Genomic DNA, 24,467 nt, shown 5'->3' with positions numbered 1-24,467 from the left:
CCAAGGTTGGCGCATATAACTCTTTTTATCAAAATACATTGGAAAAGCGCACAAAACAGGTTTATTTGCTTCCGCCCTCATCCGTATACTCCGCATATGTCAACTCCCCGACCACCATTAGATCAAGGGCCTACAGATCCGACGGCCCTGATCGCGTTGGAATCCTTCCGACGTCTGAACGATAGCCGTACTAACCTCCCGTCACATCTACCTCGCGTCCGCCGTCCGATCAAAGTCCGTAGATCTAACGATCATCGTGACGTCGGAGCCCATCCGATGACCGATAGATATCTCCCGACGTCCGTATTTGGAGGACGTCATGCCTCTGCTACGTGCCCTCACCACCTTACGTCGGAGGTACTACTGTCCGATACTGCCCCGTACAGAAGGCGGTGCGATATAAAACCACTGCTGGTTTCCGGATTCCCTCATCCCGCCTACCCGCGTCAACAATGCGTCACCGCCCCGTCACCCAGCTACGCTGCCCCGTCGACCTCTCTGTCCCCGCCATTGGTCCACCTGTCCTGCCATGTCACCGCCACCGTGTACCAACCATACAGCGCCACGTCACCCGATGACGTCAGCATGACGTCATCCGACCTTGACCCCACCCTATGACGTCATGCTGACGTCAGCACATATTCGCGCCAAAAGCATAAAAAGGTCTATTTTACCCAAAATTTCATGTTTTTTGGTCAGTTCGCGTATTCGTCGTTAATCTGCTCTGCATGCAAACAACGTCCAAATTGTCTACCAGCTTGCTAAATTGACCAGAAGGCCTCCAGCGCACCAGTTTACCTGCGGTCACGACCTTTGCGCATTGTTTCACCAGGTATTCCTCATCATTCATCCTCTGTGCGCCTGCAATTATCTGTTTAACGCCTTAGAGAGCTTAATGAAAGCCGAAAATCAAAAATTCACCACTGAATTCCTCAGCAAAGCCTCAAAGTTCCAATTATCACTTCGAAAAACACCGGCCGAGCCTTCCCAGTGGCATTTTGCTAAGAAACTAGGCCCTGTCTGCGCAATCGTGGCAGGCGCATTTGAAACCAATTTTTAACATTGAAAGGTGCCGAAACAGGGCTAAGCTTCGCTCTTAATTACAAAAACAGCATTTCAACTGCTGCACACCCGGCATTTACCTCCCACTTGCATTTCCATCCCTCTACAAAGAAACTATGCTGTTGTTACTCTGCATAGTAACACAGCCCCTGAGTAAGAGTAAAATTTGCAAAGGAAAAGCATGGACCCCCCTGTAGCTCCCATAGCCCTCAATGTGGCTCCCCTGAATGTCCCTAATAGAACATTTGACACCAGAGCATTGGCAGACCTGGACTACAAGATTACAGAGGAAATGATGAGCAGAAGCAGGTTCCATCTGCAAATATTAAACGAGATAAAGATCCAACATGAGAGGGGGACAGACATCTTGGGAATTTGGGAGTCATTCCTCCCAATATTCAAACTTCCTCAGGTTAATCAATTCCCTGAGCTTGTGCACATAGTTGCTGAACACTATGATGCATCCCAGAGAGCAGTGCTAGATGCTGAAGGTTCAATCCTGTTCCTCATTACCCCTGAAGCCATCAGGGAGATGTTGCAATTCCAAACAGAGCATAAGTTGGTCCCTCTGACACTAGCTGATTTGATAATACAGGGAGCCAGAACCACAGAGGCCCAAATCACTAAGGTCAACCAGCTCTTCATCAAAGCTGACACTTTGCAGATTCCTCCCATCAACTGTGTGTACCTCAATCAATTGGGCCAAGACCTGGTCGACATGATCAGTCCCATCCTGGGATATGATTCAATAGAACATATTGATGAAACAGTTATACAAATGATGCTTATGTTCTCCCCAGGAAGGAAACCAATCCACTATGATTATGCAACATACATATCAGACAAAATGCATGAACAGTTGATGAATTTGCCAAGAGAAAGAGTGTTTAGGTACACCTCCTACCTATATCATCTGCTCATATACTTCCAGCATGATAAATTTTCTTTCCCAATAAAGAGACTAGATGCACAGGGCAATCTGAGATCAGTAGTATATTGGACATCCGTTTTCCATGTATCATGCTACTCTCCATATACCTACTGTGAGTTTATTGATCTCTTCATCCATCCAGCCTTGACTCTACTGATTGGTTCACCTCCTCCTAGACTGACAGAGGACATGAAAAGGTGCCTACATTTGTCAAAAGTATACAGTATTGGGGACTGGTATCTTTACCAACACCACACCGTTATCAGAATATATGGGTGTGAGTTACCCCCATTTAGACTACCCAAATTTGTGCCCATGAGGCTATTTGCCTTAGAATACTTCAGGCAGTTTGGCTATGTGGATATGTTCCACTTCTCAGGCAGAGGCAAGAAAGCACAGCTGAAAATCAAGAGCCAACTTGGCCATTTAGTCTACAATGAAAGGGATGAAGGGTGGAAGGAGGCAGATAGAATACTGGGGGGTTTTGGTTTGAAGCACAGTTTTACATGGAAACCCTATGACCCCAACAACTTCATCACAATGAGGAGACTCAAATATAAACTGTCTGCTTATGGTCATCATAGCCTCCCCAAAATTGAAAAATATGCCAATCAGAACAAGTGGAAAAGGGGAACTCTAGAAGAAGATATAACTCAAAAAGAGCTTGATCAAAGAGCTCTGAACAATCAAAAGAAGATGGCTGACCTTGAGTTTTATGCACAGGTCCCCTCACTGCCAAGCACACAAATTGGAGCAGCAGCCTCCTCTTCAACTACTCCACAGCAAACTACAAAGGTTGCTGGAAAAGTCTCAGAAAAAGGAAAGGAAAAGGAAATGGAGACAGAGCAAGAGCAACAGCAGGAACAGCAGCAGGAAGACATAGAAGAACAAGAGGAACAGCAGCAAGAAAAACAAGGGCAGGAGCCACCTGCCCAGCAAAAGGAAACAGTGGATACTCCTCAGACCACTGAACAAGTCATGCCTACAAGGCAAGACTCTACATTCGATGCCTCGGTCCTACAAACCCCTCAAAAGGAGGACACATTTATCCTGAGGAAAAGGGAAAGAGAAACTCCCTTGACATCCTCTATCAATCAAGGAGAGAAAAGGCAAAGACTCAACGATTTTCCAGAAGAGGATATAGCCATCCGAGAAGCATCAGGCATGGGCCCACCAAGTCAAGATATTTCAGCAAGTTCCTCCCAGCAGGAACCAGACAGGACAATGGGAGGGGAAGTCACCTCCTCCAGCCAGCAGAAAGAAGAAAGAGTGAGCATAAAGCAGCAGTTCATAGACATTAAGAGAAGGAGTGACCCAATCAAAGTTCAATTATACAATCACCTACTTAACATGGCTCCTTCCAATCAGCAGAGACTCATGTCTGCTTTCGATGTAGGTGAGGGCAAACTGACCTTGAGTCATTTTATGCCTACAGCACTCAAGCCACAGTCTTCTGCTGATTATCTCAGGACCAATTTAGAGGTCCTTGCCAAAGACATACACCCCATGGACAAAATTGAGTTGCATAAACAAACAGGGGAAATGGTGTATGCTTCATTGGCCGATAAGACCTTGGACAACTACAAGTTAACAAGCAGTCTGAATGCCACGGCTTCCCAGCTGGAGCTAGAGAGAGCCTCTTCTCAGGCCAAAGATAACAGGATCAAAACCCTGGAAGAAATCATCATAGAGATTGGGCACAATCCCAATGATATTAAAGGGATAAAAGACATCTTAAAAATCAGAGATGCTGATATGGCTGCACTAAGGAAGAAGGTCAAACTTCCAGCCACTATCCATCCACAGACCGATGAAGTGGCAAAACAAAGGTATGAGCAGGATTCCACTGCTCTATTAATTTCTGTTTACAAAGAACTTTTGCAAGCACAAGAAAAATTGGGGCAATATGAGGCCTCACAAGCACCTCTGAAAGGATCATCAACACAAGCACAAGAGGGGCAAACATCTCAGCCCCCTCCACAGGTCATTAATCTTGAGGAGACTGCTCCTACTACTGCACCTCCACCTCAGCACGTTGAACAACCAGTCACATCTATTTCAGCAGCACCCACCAGCACAGATCAGAGCTTAGACATGCAAAAGCTAAAAAGCGAAATACAAGCTTTAGAAGCACAAATGATGCAGCTAAATGAAACTAAGGAGCAGCTGGCCAAGGTGAATGAAAGGCATGACAAAACAAAAAGAGAAGTAGGAGAGAAGCCCCAAGAAATCAAAGCTCTTAAAGACAAAATCAAGGAGCTTGAGAAAGAGCTACAGCTAGATAAAATCATAGCCGAAATCAGATCAATGATATGGTCCAATATTGGTAAGTCCATCAATAACCAGTGGTCATACATTGAGACAATCCATGAGCAACTGGAGCTCATTCCTAAAGCACAGAGGGAAATCAGAACAACAAGGGCCTTATTGGGAAACATGCCTGAAATTGCAACAAAATTGATCAATGTGCTCAATCATAAGACCATTTCTCAGTTGACAACCATGGGAATAGCAAACAGAACTGATACTATCCAAATGATCAAGAGGGTTACTACTCTTAGGAGTCTGATGCAGACCTTAGACAGAAGAACCCAGGATATGCAAACTGAGGTAAACAGATTCTTTGAGAAGTTTCGGGTATTGGAAAGCAAAGGACTCCCTAGCTTGCTGAACAATGGAGGCAGATTATTCACCCATGAAGAATATGCCAAGAGAGTGAATGTTTTTGCCTCATCACAGGTAAATGAGAAAGCCAGCACCTCAGAAGATACAGGGCCTATCACCGGACAGGTTTTCTATGGTAAGATAGAACATCTACTTTTTATAATGAATGAAATGAATCATCTATTTGATGTAGCCCCCAATTTTTTCAAATATACAGAAGCAGAAGAAACAATGCAGGCCATCCTCAAGCATCAGCTCCCTACACAAGAATGGTGGACAGATGCCATCCAGAGAATTTTGTAAACATTAAGCCATCCATTAATTTCTGTTTTTTCTATAAATTCTGATGGAAAGAACAGTCAGCAAAATCAGCAGGCATCATAAAGTCAAAGCTGAGCCAACTCAGCAGATGGAGCAGCCAACAAAGCAGGCAAAAGACTAACGCAGCTGGCAAAGCCGAGAAATTCATTGCGCAGGCAAAAGTAAATGCGTACCTACAGATCGGTACATAGTAAATGTAACCGACTCAGTGACTCCTTAAAGTCAAAAACAGTCATCTGACAGACATAATGGGCATTTACTCCACATTTAATGTTGCAATAACTCCCTGCGTACTTTCTGAACACTACCGAAGATATTTTCTCCCTCTCAGATGACTCAATGCCTGAGATATTTTGTATGCTTATTTCTATATAAACCCCGGCGCATGATAGAGGAAGGGGTTGTTGTAATTTTCCTTGGAAGAGCTCTCGCTCGTTGTAAAAATTCCCAGAGAGAAATAATAGAAAAGGAGAATGGAATTTCCAAAGCGTGGTGTATTTGGTGCGTTGTGGTGAATGGTGAATGTTGCAGGATTCCAGTTGTTTCATAAAACAATAAGTCTTCTCAAATCTCTGTATTACATGTTTTCAAGTCTTTTGTTCTCTTTTATCGTTCAGATATTTTACACTTAATAGCAAAGTAGAAGAATAGTTCAGGACTTAATCCATGATCTATGTTTTCCTCAGATATAGTAACAGAAGAGTAATTCTTAGTTGCTGCACTTTGAATCTATATCTTTCACTGTGATAGACATTCCCAGGGATTCAAGTTTGCCCCTGTGACATCTGTCTTTTCTCATAACCAGTTTGGTGGAAACAGTTAACAACGAGTGAAAATTCTTGAATGCTTTCATTGTTTGTCTTACCTGTTTCCTGTTATTAATCAAAATTTGTTCTATGAAACATCCAAATGGCCCTGTAAGTTTCACCAGTTCATCTCAAAGTTTCTAGACACCTACAGCCGCAGACTCCATTGCCCAATGATACTTGACTCTCTGAAAATCACATCACAAGAGATCTGAAGGATATTCTTCAACCAAAACATAAACAAAACCTGTGCATAATAGCTAGCCTAAAACCCTATCATAAACAGTTACAAATCATAAAGAGAGAGCCCTCTCTGATCACAGTTTGGCTAGAAACAGTGATCCAAAGATTGGTTAGTGGTTACCCCGGCCGTATTCCCTTGGGAGTCATAGGGAACAACCTGGGTGTTAACATAGTGCAAATATTCCACACTACAAAGGGAATGTAGGCCAAATGGCCTTTTTTCTTCCTTCAATGCTTTGCTTAGTCCACCCACATTAGCTGTTTGATAGGATATATCTCTAGCCATCAATTTATCCGGAACATAGTATGGGAGGACATGTAGTGAGGTAATGTTGCCAAATACCCTGATATGCATGAATGTTTCCTCTCCAAACCATCTGGAGACTGGGAGGATATCTACCTCGATTTCCTTGGAAAGCCTGGGGGAATCTTGGTTGTAAATTTGTTTTTGGATAGGGAGCATGACTCCATCACAAATTTTGTAAAAATGTGGTTGAAAATGATATTCCCACATGTCTTTATGGTATATATGGATGGGAAGTAGATCTTGGACAATCCACTTCCATCCCATGATAGGAAATTTTGAACCAAAACAAATTGCATTCATTACATAGGCACTCATAAAAAATGGATGGTAAACCCTCATTGAGACACTCCTTTTCCTCCTATAATCGATTATTGCCTTTGCTGAATTATTAGACAAAATTTGGGCCCAATTCATTATAGTTACTTTTATGGCTGCATCTATTAATGGCAGCCATTCTTGGGAAAATTTAGTGCTATCGCGATTGCCAAACATCCTACATAGCATGGCCACTGCAAAACTATGAGGGGGATAAATAGACACAGTAGAGTACATATCGTTTTTGTCCTTTTTTATTTTGCCTTCATTATTTGACCAGGTCCGGGCGTAGTCTGTTGGGTCCTCGTTCTTTTTGGCTAACTTCTCAACGAACTGTTTGTTATAGATGACTTATGGCTCTGGTAGGTGGTACATAAGCCATAGCTTGTTTGGCGAAAAAGATCCCATAACGTCTTGGCTTTTGGTCCTAAATTCTCTATCTAAGATATCGACCTCATCAGTAACCCATTTAACCATATCTGTATAGGGGATTATCTTTGGGCCCATAGCTATGCGATGCAAAAATGAGCATGCTATCTCAAAAATGGAGGCATTTGAGGAATCACGACTGTAAACTGCGATCTTTGTTTCCAAAATTCTTGGTTTCTCTTATTCTAAGATATTATACATGGTTTCCCACATAGAGGTTCCTCCATCTCTGCTGCATGTAGTATCTGAAAATAGGGGAGTCATTTTTTATTTCTTAGACGTGACTGCCATGCCTTTCTTCACCATCGTTCCCGAAGATTTGTTTTGTGGATTATTCTTGAAAGTGGAGAAAAACAAAAACTATCGGTTATACAGAGATAATAATGAACATGAAATGGAATGATATAGATAACTTGTAAAGGTGATAAAAGGAGTTTTATTTGAATGCACGTAAGAAGATATCATATCACGTTAAATGGCCTTTCACACATAAATGCCATTAACCTTAATTAAATTCCCATTAATGTTCATTATCTCTTATCTATAATTCTCATAAATGTCCACATTGTAGGATGGGAAGAAAGATTCTAGGGTGGTGGGCCATTGAATTGCAATAATCCTAATTTTGCGATTTGTGAAGCAATATCACAGATCGCATTATCGCATTATGCCTTTTTTCTTTTCTTATCATCTCTTATGTTTCTGCGAGATGCGAGATGTCAGCCACTCATTTAGTATTTCTAAGAAATAGCTCATTTGCTAGGTTTTCTATGTAAAGACCTTTTTACTAAGCAGTGAGCCTAAACATTTGTTTGTAATGTGTGTAGGGAGTGGGTCTGGGTCTTAATCGCATTTTGCAATTTCAATGGGCGGTAAGTTTGCGGTGTTCTTTTAAATGCTTGAAATACGATGTGGTGAGGGAAATGATGTGGTCCTAATTTTGCATTTTGCTTGTTTTCTGAGGTAACTTATTAGGGTGTTCCTTCTATGAATAACAATATATGATGCTAGACTTAGTTTTGAGGAGAAATACCTAAGGACCTCGTTTATATAAGAAACTTAGTAGTTTCAAAGCATTTTAGCACAACGTCCTTCTCTTTGATTTCTTTTCTCTAGATTTGGTGGATTTGCAAGACTTTCAATCATTCTTAATCATGAAATATGCAGTAATGGAAAACATTTACTAGTTCTTTTGAAAAGGGGTTTGATTGATATCTTGTTTTATTCCAAAATTAATAAAGAAAATACCTAAATTATAAACTTATTTTTGGAAATATTTTTTTAAAGGGTCCCCATTTATTAATGTAATATTGACTACTACTATTAACAAATGGGGGGTTGTTGAATAGCACAAAAGGTTTATGCATTATAGAGGAGAGGGACTCTACAAAAGTTGAAAGCGTTTGAGGATAGCCAAGAACCCATCCCATAAAGGGGGACTAGTAACATATTTTTTTCCCTTCACATGTGTTATAATAAAATAACTTTTTACATATTTGGTTTCCATTGGATGTTTTGGGGCTATTACTCTTTATTTCACTTTTTAACTATGATTGCAACATAGATCAGAATTTTGGCAGGTTTTGTTTCTATAAATAGCTGCAAATATACAATGTTTAGCGGTCATTTCTATTGTTGAGGTCATTTTTCATCCACTATCTTAAGTGGGTTCTTTTAGTACATCATTGAGAAGAAAACACTACAACACCATGCACATGAATTTTTTTACTGAGAGAATGCAGATCTAAATTAGTTCAAGGATCTTACCAGAGTCGTGATATCCTAACATAACCATCAATGGAAGTTGAAGTGCCTCAACTTCCTGATAGGTCCTGAAACGTTCATGAATCCTATAATAAAATTTTGAAGATTGGATCAGATCATGCATGGTTTGTGGACAACTACTACTAGTAATTTCAATATGGCCACTGCTACCTAGATGGAAACCATGAATATCATTAATTTGATCGAAATTTTCATGTTCAACAAACAAATTAATTAAGTAATAATTTATTTCTAATTGAACATCTAAGGATGAATAGATTGGAGAAATCTCATGAGTAACCTAAACAAAATTATTTTCTTCACGCAATCCTAGAAATCATAAGGGATGGAGTGGATACTTTATGATTTGATTGTTTCCTTGCTCATCATGAATAACCTCGCTACCTTGTGTCAATTCAAATTTTTTCTCATCGGGTGGGAGATCTGAAGAGGAAGGTATGTCACAAGCAATAAGACACAAGGAACGGTGATTTGAGGAAGAAGCTTCCATGGAAATATCTTCTTTGACCAAATCATACTCTTGATCTAAATATTTCAAATCTAAATATTATTGAGAGACTGAAAGATCAGTAGATGCACTTGGGGATTCATCATCATGTGTAATAAATAGTCATCATCATTAAAGTGATGGTTTCCCACGACTTTAAATGAATTAATAAAATTAATTTAATTTGATAAATTACCATGATTATTAGATTCTAAATGAGCCAATAATTGAGAAACATTATCTTGATACATAGAACTTTGAAAAAGAGAAGAAAGATAAAACAAATATTCACCTTTATGTGCCTCTACTTGTGATATGTGACTACCTTGCACCTGATCACTGTTTGGATTTGGAATATGTTTATCAAGAAAATGAAGGGGCAAGGAATCATGAGAGAGAGACGATAGAGGATGTCAGGAATCCAAATTAGATTTGAGACTTGAGTTATGAGTGTTAATATCATCTTGATAGATCATGGGATTAGATCTCACTTTAGGTTCCATGAATTGTTCCAAATTATCGTGAATCAGGTCTAAATCATGGGAAGAGGATAAAGGATGAGGAGATGGATTAGGAATTAGATTTTTAGATTTCAAAAATTTGAGATTAATACATATAGGCACCTCGATTGGTACTAGAAAAGGAGGAGGAAAAGGAAAAAAAATGAACAGTAGGTTCCTCTAAAATTAAAGGTGTATCACTATTTACAAAAACTGGGAGAATTGAAACATCAGGGGGTGCAGATTGACATTTCTTTAAATAAATATGAACCAAATGATCAAAATTTTGTTTAAAAAAATCCTAATCTATATCCTCTTTAGAAAAGTCATAACATAGTTGAAGAAATTTATTACCAAAACCCTCAATTGATTCATTAGGGTGCATTCTTAGTTGATTAATTCTTTCAAAAACATCTGGGTAATCACACCTACCAAAGGATTAATGAAGCTCCTTGTGGAATTGATCAAATGAATAGATGGAAGAAGGTGGTACGGTATGAAACCATAAATGAACTCAAACTTTAAGGGTGAGGAAGCAAATCGCACAAGAGAGATATTCACAACTGATTTCATAAAATTCACAAAACTTGAAAAGCTAAAAGATATGCTCGGTTATGGATGTATCACTCTTCAATTGAGACAATATTTAAAGGCACTCATTGGGGATTCAAAGTTTACTAATGGATCAGTTGCGAAAACACTTTGGGAGTGTGATTTGAGGATGGATCATTTAAGATAAGAGATTTAGAACATACTCAATAGACACAACTTGTAATATAGCCCTACTTCTAGTGCTAATTGTTGACAGTGCTATAAATACATAAACCAAGGGGGTCTCCCCAATGTGATTTCCCAATTAGACCTCACACTATTTGGAGTAGGAGCCCGATTCAAAGTATCGAACCAACCACCAGACATCTAAGATTTTCCTTGGCTGCAATGAATAACATAAGAGAGTATGCACATAACCTTTTAAATCAACAAATAAGTTGACACTGTGAAACACAAATTGTAATGTGTAAAAGGAGACTTTCACAAGGGGAATAGTAAGAGTGAATATCTAGAAGGAAAGTAATAGTACTATCCTAGGAGAGACACACAAGAGCAAGGAAAGATTCAATAATTAACCTACAAATTAGTTCATAAGATAATAATGATTCATGAAAGAAAATACAACACACATTCAACAAGATAAGTACCAAAGCCACTAAAATAGTTCAATTTCTTTAGTACATATGAGCATAACACATACCACAAACATCAAAATAATAGTCTTATCATATTCACGATACATGCATGAAAATGTGTTGGCTCATCGAGCTTTAAATATTAGGTGAAAGATCCAAGTACACAATTACAATGGTGAGACACTACCTCTAATAGAAGAACATTAAGTCACTTCTTTCTTCTCAAAAGAATGATATTTTATCCTATGCTAAGTGAGAGAAGCCAAGGTTATCTATCCAAAGTCTATGACTCAAAAATCCACTTGCTTGATTTATGAGGGTGTATTTATAACAAAAGGAATAAGCTTTCATGTTCCACGACTCTTGAGTTACCTCATGACTCTTGGAATCTTTAATGACTTTTGAACTTCTATTTGACTCATTTGTCCTCATGTGACTTTTCATATTCCATACATTACTCTTGGACTTCCACTTACTTTACATTTCATTAATAATTACATAATTACATCCAAAAATGATGTGGCATATGATGAATCATATGAATCTTGAGATGGCACTTTGACATGACATGACTTGACACTGATGACATGGGCTTAATGATGATGTGTCAATGTCAATATTCTTCTCTTTGTTGGTATCTTTGTGTCTTCATGAATGGTGTTGCATGTTCTTCAACTTATACCTCCAAAGGCTTTAAGATAGGGGGTCTCCACTATGATATTGATATTTGATTATTTGTCATAATCTAATGCCCCTTCATCTTCTTTTTCAATGATCATCTTGTCTTTACAACTTCATAAGTGTTTTCCAACATAGTCTCCTTCTCCTACTTTCTAAAACTCATCCTTTCATGTCAAGACATAGTACGTGCAAGTGAAAATCACTCATGACAAGATGACATCAGTATGGAAATCTTTGAGTCTAGCTCTCTTCATGAAATTCATTGATTGGACTAGAAATAAGAACTGTAATGGGCGAAAGGATCAAGAATTATGCAATGTGTAGTTCTAGAGGACAAGAGTGAGGGTTTGTTTCTTGCAACTACACAATGCACAACAACTAGAGGTATTGAGAGTAGGATCAAATTATTAAGGGTTAGAGTGAGGTAGGATTACCCATTGTAACTATGCTATGCGCAGTTCTGGAGGGATACTGGGTAGATTAATTTCATAATTGTGTAGTTCAAGGAGTCAAGGAGACATATTTTAGATTGATATTGCGCAATGTGTAGAAAGAGATTGACTAAGAGGAAAAATTGTGCAATTCTAGGGGGCAGGAGACAACATTTGAACACTGTGACTAAGAAATGTACTATCCTTAGAGGCAATGGCTACACATTGTGCAACTCCAAGAGGCAGGACATGCTTCTTATGGACTGAGACTACGTAATGCGTAGTTCAAGGAGGTAGTTTGGGAGGAGGCTGATCAGAGAAGGATCAATTGTAGAAAATGACTAAGTGTGGGATCTAAGCGACAAGAGATGGGAACATAACATGAATCAAACATTATCACACACTCATATATGATAAACCACTCAACAATGAATAATTTACCATCTACAGTTGGCATGTTACTATTGAAATGACAATAGTATAATACTTACCTGCAAGTGCGACACACAAGATACACTTTGCGAAACAAGAGATGAAACTAGTGAAATAGTACTAAAGAGTTGGGGAATCTGTATAATGCTTGTCTCTATGATAGATAAAACATAGTAGTGTAAAAGAATGCATCAAAACCTCCCTTTAAGAATGTACAAATAAATCCCTTTGACTAGATGTGACACTTTCCTTACCAAAAGATGACGTTTTTTGACAATAAGAAAAATTAAAAATGACAATTGCATAAGCTAAAGAAAGTGAAAGTGACACATGTGAGAATGAATATAGCATGAAAAAGACACTTGTTAAAGAAAAAGTAAGTAAAAATTATTGGGTTGTGTTATATTCTTTCCACGACTAGCACACGTAGTTAACCGGGGAGTTAGAGGGGGGGCGGAGCCCCCCTTCGTTGTGCCGATTGTGTAGTGGGGGTGGGGGGTCACAGGGGGTTTGAGGCATACCCATCACCCCACTTTATGGGGTCTAGGCAAGGCATTGGAAAATTTTGGTTTTGGACTCTATGTTAGGATGGGCGGATCCACCTATGGTTTTGTGTATGATTTTCGCACATGTTTTTGGACGTGATGGTTTTCGATCCATGGTATTGGACACGATGGTTTTTGGTCCATGGTATTGGATGCTTCGGTATGTATAAATATGTATTGTAACGTTGAAAGGAATATAATGAAAAATCAAGCTGGTAGTCCCAGTTTTGGGATCCAGGGGAAAATCTCTATGTATATGTGTTTTATGTGTTATTCTCTCGCATTGTTTATTTTCTGTGTTTTAGAATTCGTATGCAGGTAATTTTTGTACAGGGTTAAAACCTACATTTGGTATCAGAGTAGTTTTGGCTTCAAGGGGATGCCTTTGTTGCTGAGGGGTTGCGCTTGGGCTTGTGGTAGACCCTGTTCAGTGGGAGATTTGCAAGATCGATTCTGGTGGTGAAAAAAGATGGCGAGCAGTGGAAAGATAGAGATCGAGAAATTTAATGGTTAGAGTTTTGAGTTGTGCAAACTCAAGATGGAGGATCTGTTGGTGGATAAAGATTAGTGGATTGCGGTAGATCTGGGTACTAAACCAACGAGAGTGATTAATGAAGAATGGAAGAAGTTGGATCGGAAGGAAAAGAGAATAATACGATTGTGTGTCTCAGATTCAGTATTGCTGAATGTATCAGGGGAAGCTACAACGAAGGATTTGTGGGACAAATTAGGGACTTTGTACCAATCTAAGTCTCTGGTGAATAAACTGTTCCTACAGAAAAAAGCTATATAACCTGAGGATGAAAGATGGAGACCCAGTGATAGAGCATCTAAACACATTTAATATTGTGGTAAGTTAGTTAGCATCTGTTGATATTAAAATTTCAGATGAAGATAAGTGCATCAGTTTGTTGTGTTCTCTACCAAATTCATGGGATAGTCTGGTTATTGCAATAGGTAGCAATGCAACTGCCTTGTAGTTTGATGAAATAGTCTCATCCTTGCTGATGGAGGAGATGATATGAAAAAATATCGAGAGCCAGAATGGTGATGCCTTGTCTATATGAGGATGGTCCTAGAACAAAAACAAAAATAAGTCATTGAGTGGGAGATTTAAATCTAGAGGGAGATCTAAATATCCATGAAAACCTGTAAAGGTGGCATGTTGGAAATGCAGAAAGGAAGGGCACTACAAAAGGGACTGTAAATCTAAAGCTCCTAATAAAGGAAAGGGATCTGATGATGCTCCTTCTCCAGAGGCGAAAACCACCTCAGATGAAGGTGGGGATGTGTACTCGGCTTCTTCAAGTACACATGTAGATCATGAGGCATGGTTGATTGACTTAGGTGCATCCTTTCACTTCACTCCCCATAGAGAGTGGTTCTGCGAGTATGATAAATACGATGGTGGTGATGTCTTCTTAAGGGATGATAGGAAGGCTAGAATCATTGGTCATAGAAAAGTAAAGTTGAAGTTGCAAGGTGGAAGGGTTATAACACTTCCGGGTGTTCTTCATTTCCTGCATTAGCCAGAAATATGATTTTTGTAAGCAAGCTGGATGACGCAGGTGTAAAAATAGTGTTCAAGAAGGATACCTACAAAATGGTTCAGGGAGCACTGGTATTGATGCAGGGAGTTCGAATTGGAATTCTATACAAGCTGCAAGGTAGGATTGTTATTGATGGGTGCAACAGTTCTGTGGTTCCTGAAAGTGGAGCAGAAAATCTAGTGGTCTCTGGAGAGAAGACCATGTTGTGGCATCAAAGGCTTGGACATACTAGAGAGAAGGGCCGTCAAATACTTCATGGTAAAGGTACGGAAGAAGGTATGAGTAATAGCTCTCTGGATTTTGATTTTTGTGAAAATTGTGTATATGGGAAGCAGAATCGGGTGAGTTTCCCCTGTGGTAGTAAGAGGGCGAAACAGATATTATAATTTGTGCACAGTGATGTGTTTGGAACTATGAAGGTTCTATCACTGGGTAAGTCTGTGTACTATGTATCATTTATAGATTACTTCTCAAGGAATACATGGATATATTTCCTTAAGAAGAAATCTGAAGCCTTTGACAGGTTCAAAGAATTTAAGGCTCTCCTGGAAAATTAGACAGAGAAGAAGATGAAGGTGCTAAGGAAAGATAATGGTGGAGAGTTTTGCAGCAAGGAATTTGAAGAATTCTATAAGAAGTGTGGTATAGCATAATAGAAGACTACTCCATATACACCTCAGCAAAATGGAGCTGCAGAAAGAATGAATAAGACATTGATGGAAAGGGCAAGAAGCATGCTCAGGGGTGTCGCGTTAGGACAAGAATTCTGGGCAGAGGCGGTGGATATTGCATGTTACCTGGTCAAGAGGTATGGACTGGTAAGAAACCCTATCTTTTGCATTTGAGGGTATTTGGATGTGATGCATATGTACATGTTCCAAAGGAGAAACGAACCAAGTTGGATAGTGAATCTAAAAGGTGCATCTTTATTGGGTATAAGGATGGTTTAAAGGGTTATAAACTTTGGAACCTAGTCACACGGAAGGTTGTCTACAGCCGAGATGTGGTGTTCAGAGAGGTAAAAGATTTTATTAAACATGAAGTCCAACCAATGGAACCTGCGAAGATAGAGTTTGAGCTTAAGGAGGAAGAATGAGACTCTACAACAGAGGAGGAATCAAAAGATGAAGAGCCACAAAATCCGACTGTGAGAAGATTAGTTGGAGAAAGAAGGTGGCTAGAAAGGTATAGTCCATCTACTTTGTGTTCAAATTTTGCTTTGTCTATTACTGATGATGATCTCAGAACTGTAAAGGAAGCAGTGGATTTAGAGGATGGAAAACTCTGGAAAGAGGCCATGGTTGATGAAATGGAATCTTTGCACAAAAATGAGGCTTGGGATCTGGTGGAGTTGCCAGCTGGAAGGAAACCCATTGGCAGCAAATGGGTGTTCAAAAGGAAGACAAATTCAGAAGGAAAAGTGGAGAAATACAAAGCTCGGTTGGTAGCAAAAGGTTATTCCCAGGTGCCAGGAATTGATTTTGGTGATATTTTTTCTCCTATTGCCAAGGTAACTTCTATTAGATTACTTTTATCCGTTGCTGTTGCTTTTGATTTTGAGGTAGAACAGATGGATGTGAAGACAACATTTCTTCATGGGGATCTAGAAGAGGAAATATACATGAAGCAACCTGAAGGCTTTGCGGTGAAGGGTAAGAAGGGACTGTTATGCAAGTTAAAGAATTCTCTGCATGGGTTAAAACAATCACCAAGGATGTGGTATCAGAAATTTTATACATTTATATGGGGACTTGGCTTCAACAGAAGTAAAGCAGATTACTGTGTGTATTTTAAATTAATTGGTGACCGTGTTATTTATTTGGTCTTGTATGTGGATGATATGTTGCTAGTTGGAAATGACAAAGAAATTATCCAGGATTTGAAGACCCAATTGTCCTCCAAATTCGACATGCAAGATCTTGGTGCCGTAAACTATATTTTGGGCATGGAAATTAAAAGAGATTGGGCAAAGAGGAAGCTCTGGTTAAACTAGAGGAAGTATGTCGAGACAATACTTCAGAGGTTTAATATGCATGATAGTAAACCGATGAAGGTTCCTATTCTTGTAGGTGTGAGGTTATCGATTGAACAGTGTCCCAAGACACAAAAAGAGGAAGAGGACATGTCCCGTGTTCCATATGCAGGTGTAGTCGGTAGCTTGATGTATGCAATGGTCTATACTAGAACAGAAATTGCACATGCAGTGGGAGTATTGAGTAGGTTTATGTCAAAACAAGGGAAGGAACACTAGACAACAGTTAAGTGGGTTTTCAGGTATTTGCGTGGCACTAGTGATTATGGTTTGTGCTACCAAGGAAGACCAAGATTGGACAGAGTGTTGGATATTCATGGCTTTGTTGATGCTGACTAGGTTGGAGATATGGATCAGACATGATCTACAAGTGGGTATGTGTTTAACCTATTTAGAGGTGCAGTTAGTTGGATGAGTAAGAAACAATCTGTAGTGGCACTATCAACTACAGAGGCAGAATACATGGCAGCCACTCATGCAAGCAAGGAAGCAGTTTGGTTGTAGAGATTTTGTTCAAGTATGGGGTTAGTACAAGGAGCTATAAGGATAGACTGTGATAGCCAAAGTGCAATTTTCTTGGCAAAGAACCCTGCATATCATTCAAAGACAAAGCACATTGATGTTTAGTATCAGTTTGTGAGGGATATGATAGAAGACAAAAAGGTGTTGCTAGTAAAGATGGACACTTTGAAGAATTTTGCAGATGCATTGACAAAATCTATGAGCTCTGAGAAGTTCTCTTGGTGTAGAGGAACAATGGGCATTTCAGGGCTGGAAAAATGACTAAGCTCTCTTGTGGCCCCCTATGGAAATAAAACAACCAAGGAAAATTTTAAGGATGGAAAATTTTCTTGAAGTTTCAAACATTGGCGAATCTCACTAATCCCTAATATGAAAATTATAAATGTTTATTGATATATTTGTAAAATTAATCAAATTTATAATTATTTTATATATAGTCTCTCTATAATGTTGGCGATTTTTAAGGTAAAATAAATTTATATTCTAAAATTTGGGCGAATCATCTTTTATAAAATTGGAAATTGGCGAATCTTTTTTTTGGAAAAATCATGGAAAATTAGCCCACTGGGCGAACATTAGCCCCTAAAATTTTCCATGAAAACAACAAGTAGGAGAATGTTGGGTTGTGTTATATTCTTTCCACGACTAGCCCACGTAGTTAACTGGGGGTTTAGAGGGGGGGTGGAGCCCCCCTTCGTTGTGCCGATTGTGTAGCCGGGGGGGCGGGGGGGGTTCACAGGGGGTTTGAGGCATACATGTAACCCCACTTTATGGGGTCTAGGGAAACGCCCCAGAAAAAATTGGTTTTGGACCCTATGTTAGGATGGGCGGACCCACATATGGTTTTGTGCATGATTTACGCACATGTTTTTGGATGCGATGGTTTTTGGTCCATGGTATTGGATGTGATGGTCTTTGGTCCATGGTATTGGATGCTTCGACATGTATAAATATGTATTGTAACATTGAAAGGAATATAATGAAAAATCAAGCTAGTAGTCCCAGTTTTGGGGTCCAAGGGAAAATCTCATATGTGTTTATGTGTTATTCTCTTGCATTGTTTATTTTCTGTGTTTTAGAATTCATATGTAGGTAATTTATGTATGGGGTTAAAACCTACAAAAATGATAGTCACGAAAGTGAAAGTGACACTTACAAAAATAAATGTGTGCAAAAGCGTCAGTTGAGAAAACTAAACAAAATCAAAGTACAATTACAATTTAAATGTGGAAGACTATCAATGGGGAGTGCATATAGACTGTCATCATGTGTTGTGCAATACATTGTTCTTATGGATTGCGCAACCACTATCACTAGTGATTGCACAAGCTTTTCGTTCAAAAGCTATGTAATGTCCATCTAATATTTCATAGCAAGATGTGTGTTTGTGAATTCATCAAAAGCTGAGCATGTGTGAGAAAGTAACTTTGAAACTTAAAATATAAGAAAAAATCAACCGACGATGAAGAAATTGTGAACAATCAAGGAACAACAAATCCTAGGATCACAAGTAGGCTCCAAAATTCAAGTGTAGGAAAATTTTTGGAGGGTGTTCATCACATGACAATGGACTCCTGCAAGAGAAAATATTTTCCTTGGATGGATCACTTCTTGGAAATGGTCTTTAATAGCCAAGAAGATATATCATTCATACCTCAAAGTTGATACTTGAGTATTGACACATCTTGCAATGGAGATATCTTCATATTCCGACCTTATATATGACAGGGGGGAATTGATGATCAAGTACTAGCTTTGAAGATATATTAGCTGAGCTTGAAAAATAGTGTTAACTCGAGCTAACTGAAAAAGCTTAGAACCATAGTCATAGTTGTAGCCATAGACAAATTCATGCTCCATGATCATGATTTGGTTGGTGGCTTCCCTTAAACCACCACTTATATAACGATTCAACTTCTACTACACATTTCATTAGTTTATAATGCATCATCAGGGAGCACATCCACTTCACATAAGACTTGAACCTATGGTGAGATTTAGAATTATTCTAGGAAATTCTTTGATCCAATTTCTAGAGTTGGTGGTTAGCCTTAAACTACTGATAATAATAGAATTCAAGTTCTAATTCCTCATTTGTTTTACTTCCTTAAACTACAATTTTAGAGAGCACATTGTTATAGCACCATTTACAACTCTTGGTAGATTTGATGCTCTGGTTATGGCCTAGGGTAACCCTTCCTTTCTAGACTTGGTCCAAAATCTAAAAAACAGTGTTTTATTTCCTATACACTACTTTGCCCTGTGTTAAAAGCGTGTACACGCAGGTCAGCATATACCCAACCCACGTATATATGTTAAAACAATTAAAAATAATAAACCTCCATGGGAAGGCCTAAAGGGAGAAGAGAAGATATATAGATATTATAGTTGATTGATCCTTGATCGAGTCTAAAGAAATCCCTATGCCTCCTACACTCCTCAAGCTTTAGGAAACTCTTGTTTCCTCTTTTGAGATATCCTTCACCCCTCTTGTGATATCCTTGTGTATGTTGATGGAGGAAGATTGCTGAGGCTAGGACATGATAGATCTAGAGGACGGTTCCTCTTAGAGCCAGAGGAAGACTCAGGTTGTAGTTTTCCACCTTTTATTTAGCTTACATCAATAAATAAATGTTGTTTTGTTCTTGATATGTATTGTGTTTATGCATTGATCCATATTGTGATTTGTTCATAAATTTTATATTAATGCATAACCGTTCATTTGTTTATGTGATCTAACATATATATCATGAATATGATTTCTATTATTGTGGTTTTATATGCTTTTCTTGAATAATTTACAGGTTTCAAAGGTATCGAAAGAAGAAGAGGGTTTTAACCCTGTAGGATCTACCCACACGTAGGACCTCCAAGTAAGGACACTTCCTACTAGTTCACTAGTTAAAGCATTTAGATTGCTTATCTGTGCATTTCTTAGGTTTGTATGCCCTCCGCTTTGTTGGGGTTTTCAACCCAAGACATGTGGGTATTCCCACCCACAACAGAATTGGTGACTCCGTTGGGGAAAATGTTCTTGTTTTTCCTAGTTTGGGTTGTTTGTTCTCGATTAGGGTTTTTTTCTTGAATGCTTTCTTTTACAATGTTATTTGACTTATTAGCTTCCCAAGCATCAAGTCTAATCTTCTAGATCAGGCCTTGATTTTTTTTTCTTAATTGAGCCTTGTATACTATTTTTTCTTGGGATATGGTCATGTATACATGCAAGTTTCCTCAAATAGAATCACGCATACATGAGTTTCTTGTGTTTGAAATGTGTGTGAACGCTTCTGTGTCTTTATACAGTCACGTATACATAATTTCTTTTGCTATTTTTTGGTCATCCACTATCTGTAGAACTTTGTTCTCTTACAAGTTTTCATTTTCAAATCTCCTTCTTAGTGAAAAGCCTAGTTGGCCTAGGATTGCTTATTGAGCTAGTTTTTGGTTTGTGCCTTGGGTTCAAGGATTCTGTCTAAAGTTCTTGGATGTTCTGGTTTTCCAGAACAAGAAATTGGTTTTGGTGTCGTTTATAACCTAGATTTCAAATTGCTTTGCTTTGCTTTCTCTTTTAGTTGGCCTTGTTGCTTTTAGTGCTTTTTGAGGGTCTCTTTGGAAATCTTGAGAGTTTTTATTTCTTGACATTTTTTCGGTTTGCCGAAGTCTTTTACTACTATTCGGATCACTTTGTGCAAGTTTGTAGTCTTTCTTATTTCTAGTTTTAATGATTAATGAGTTTTATAACTTGCAAGGTATAAGGACTCCTTGTGTTTGTTTCATGATCTTTGAAATTTAGTAGTTCTTTTTTAACTCGAAAATTTCTTTAGTTTACTAAAAAGAAAAATACAAAAACATAGCTTTTTCCTTTCTTTTTCTTTTCAAGATTTTGGTTTTTTGGTTTCATTTCTTTTGATGAGCAATTGTGATTTTTTTTAATTTGTTTTGCTTGGTTTAGAGGGAAATCTGTTTTTCAATTTATTCCCTCTTTACTTTCAAGTTGGCTTATTGATCTTGTAAGGAACACATTTTCTTCTTGTATGAGAATCCATGCACCATCATTATAGTTTGCATTAAGATAGTTTTCATTGTAGGAATTTTAGTCTTTTTGGTAGATTTTGAGTGCGTGGAGTGTGTTTTCTGGAAAATAATTTTTTTTTCTTGTACAAGTTTATTTATAGAATTCTATAGAAATCCATTTTCATTGAAGAATATAACTACATTTGCATGTAGCTAAGTTTCTATTGATTTATTTTGCATCAAAACATCATAAGTTTCACTCTCATTTTACCAATGACTTAAAGAATAGCCCTCTAAAATCAAGCGCTTTAATAAAAAGAACTAGAACTTTTTAATTTGTCATTAACAAACACCAACAAGTTTAAGCTCTTTAGGGCCTTGGAATAGGTGAGTGGAGAGTTAAATCTCCAAGACCACTCAAACTATCAAACATAGAAGTTGAATAATGAGTGAAATCCAGTGTCGTTAGAAAGATCGGGAAAGCTCCGTGCCTGGGAGTCAAGCATGAGGGAGAGCAAAGACAAGGAAGAGAGAGTGCCCCCTCTCCTACTTGTTAGATCCTGCCCTGAGATTGTTCCGTCTAGCTTTTGATACGAATTGGTGCCCATAATTTCCTTTCCTAGGGTTCACACAGGTGGCTACAGAGGGGAGTCCCATGGCACCTGAGGCAAACATTGTATTACATTCATTATTACTTCTGGAGGGTATGCTTGCGAAGCTTGGGTGATCGTACCAACAAAGGATTTTGTTTGTAGGTTAGCGTAACTGTTTCTATCATCTTTGCTGGTAGGCCTGGGCTGTCATTATCCAAGACTATCTTCAGAAGGTCCCTTACTTCACTTTCTTGGAAATACTTGGAAGTTGCTTGATTGGTTGCATATTTAGGGACTTTATAGTCGAGTTCTCTTTTCTATTTGGATTTAGTTGGATTTAGCTATTTTTTGTCACTTTTGATCTTATATTCTGAGTGACTGACCTACCACTCCACTGATATTGAAAGGGTTTTGATATTTTTTTTTTAAGTTTTGGAGTTGCCTCCTTAAGGGGAAATGTTTTTATTGTGCATATCTCTTCCTAGTAAAGTCATTTTTACATTCCTGCAAGGGAAGAATATGTGAATAAGTTTGTTATGGCCACTATTCCTGTTGAGACCAACTAAGGTACCCTTCCAAAAGGGGATCCTTGTGCTTTTACTTTGTTTGGAAACATTGGCACCCCATTGATGGCCACTTTGAATATTCTTGGATTGAATGTTGGACTACCAATTTGGCTGTGGTCCACTCTGAATATTCCTGATGTTCTTGAAGCTTCTCAGATGAATTCTTTATTTCATGGGCATCAAATGGGTGTTAATTGTTCATCTTATTTCAAAGAGAAATATGGGATTCCTTTTTATCTCATCTCTTGTAATAAGAGATCTAAAAAGAAGAGAAAGAGGAAGACAAAGAAGAAGAATAGTTATATCCAATCATCATCAACCTCTGCTAGTCAAGTTGGAGATGATTATTCAGCTGTGGCAAGTCATGTTGGGGGCATAAGTCCAGTCACTGCAAGTCATACTAGTAATGAATCATCATCAACCTCTATTAGTAATGTTGGAGATGAGATTTCGACCGTTGCAAGTCATGTTGGGGACATAAGTCTAGTCACTACAAGTCATACTAGCAATGGGTCACCTACCCCTATGAGTCATATTTCTGTTGAATCACTAGCTTCTCTGAGTAGGGTATGGGGCACAATTCCTATAGTATACCTAGGGGGGATAATATGGGGTACAAAGGGAGGTACCCAAGGGAATAATGTAATAATGGGATGGACTATATTAATAAATAAGGTGGTTAACCCGTATCATGTAAGGGACCATAAGTATTTAGCAATAATGTAATAAGCTCATGGTATTAGATAGATGGTATTGAGGGAACCATGGTAATGACCCATGGTATTGTATGTATGAGGCCTATATAGAGGCTAGAGACTCCCCATTGGGAGATGTCAAGGATTATTGTATGAACATGCATATGGCTTGTGGAGTGTTCTCCTTCCTTAAGGAGTGAATATATGGTGTTTCCCTACTTTAAGGGTTTGATCAATAAAGTGAAGCATTTCTATCTATTTCTGTATTATTATTTCTTGGGTATCTTTTTATTTTCATATATTTTTGGGTCATATATATAACAAGTGGTATGAGAGCACTTTCTTGGGAAAAACGGAGTATTTAAAAAAATAGAAATTGTAGGATTTTTTTGGGTGGAAAGTTTACAGATAAGATATGTACGTTCTGGTGCAAAATCTATAGAATTTAATTGTAGATATAAGTTTTTGGTGAAAAAATACTCAATTTGAAAAAAAATCAACCAAATCGGAGTTTGGATAAGGGAGATAGCGCTGATTTAAAAATCAGCAGTGTTGCAGAATTTTTTCAAGGCAGTGAGTTTGAAGATCAGATCTGTATGTTATCGTGCAAAATATGCAGGATATAATTTCATATTTGAGTTTTTGGCGGAAAAATACCCAATTTAAAATAAAACTAGTCGAATCAGAGTTTGGATGAGGGAGATATATCTGATTTAAAAACAACTCGTTTTTTAGAAATGTTTTGTGACGGTGGGACAAGTGCAACACGAATCTAGTGCATAGATCAGGATTTCCATAACATGGAAAGAAGCAGAAGGGTTGTTCCATTTCAAAAAATAGGTCATAATAGGGATTATGAGCAATATTGACTGAATTGTGGCCATTTCAAATTTTGGCCAAGTAAGTGAATTTTCAAAACACTCTTCATGGCAGTCCTATATTTTATAGGAAAAGATGATGGTCCCACTATTGAAGAACACATAAAAGCACAAAATTAATTATGGGAAACACATTGGAAAATTTGGGTAGTGGCTAAATTTAAAGATTTGGCTGCTAGATGGTGGACCTCACTTTACAACAAAGAGTTGTCCGCACATTCGAATAAAGAATTTGAAAAACTCCTTTTGGACGAATGGTCTCATGCTAGAAAACAAGGGAATGAGACATGTAAGGGGTTATTTGCTACTGGTATCTCCTTATTACAGGTTCATGGATGTATTTAGAAGGAGAAAATCATTGTGTTTATAAATCCTAGTTGCAAGAAAAATCTTATAAGTGTCAATTTGGCAAAAATATTGCAAGTTCCAGCAAAACACATTGAAAACACACATGTTGATAATGAGGATGTTCAAGTTTATAAAGATTTGAA

The 24,467-nt window shown here is 38.3% G+C and overlaps 1 protein-coding gene across 1 annotated transcript in view; it reads right to left on the bottom strand.

Annotated features, from left to right (window-relative positions):
- Positions 1–695: 695 nt before the first annotated feature.
- The window catches only part of LOC149224478 (auxin-responsive protein IAA13-like), a 63,299-nt gene continuing 39,527 nt past the window's right edge, over positions 696–24,467 (bottom strand). Inside the window, exons 4-5 of the mRNA XM_089388192.1 lie at positions 799–861; positions 696–724 (exon numbers count right to left, since the gene is read on the bottom strand). Of these exons, the coding sequence (XP_089244318.1) occupies positions 696–724; positions 799–861 (92 nt within the window). The remainder of the gene's footprint in view (positions 725–798; positions 862–24,467) is intronic.

This window comes from Pinus tabuliformis, chromosome Q (genome assembly GCF_031772625.1).
Source record: "Pinus tabuliformis cultivar Carrire ecotype Pingquan chromosome Q, CPIR1, whole genome shotgun sequence".
Classification (NCBI taxonomy): domain Eukaryota; kingdom Viridiplantae; phylum Streptophyta; class Pinopsida; order Pinales; family Pinaceae; genus Pinus; species Pinus tabuliformis.
The sequence above is the reverse complement of the archived record's forward strand: the minus strand, read 5'-3'. Positions and strand labels throughout refer to the sequence as shown.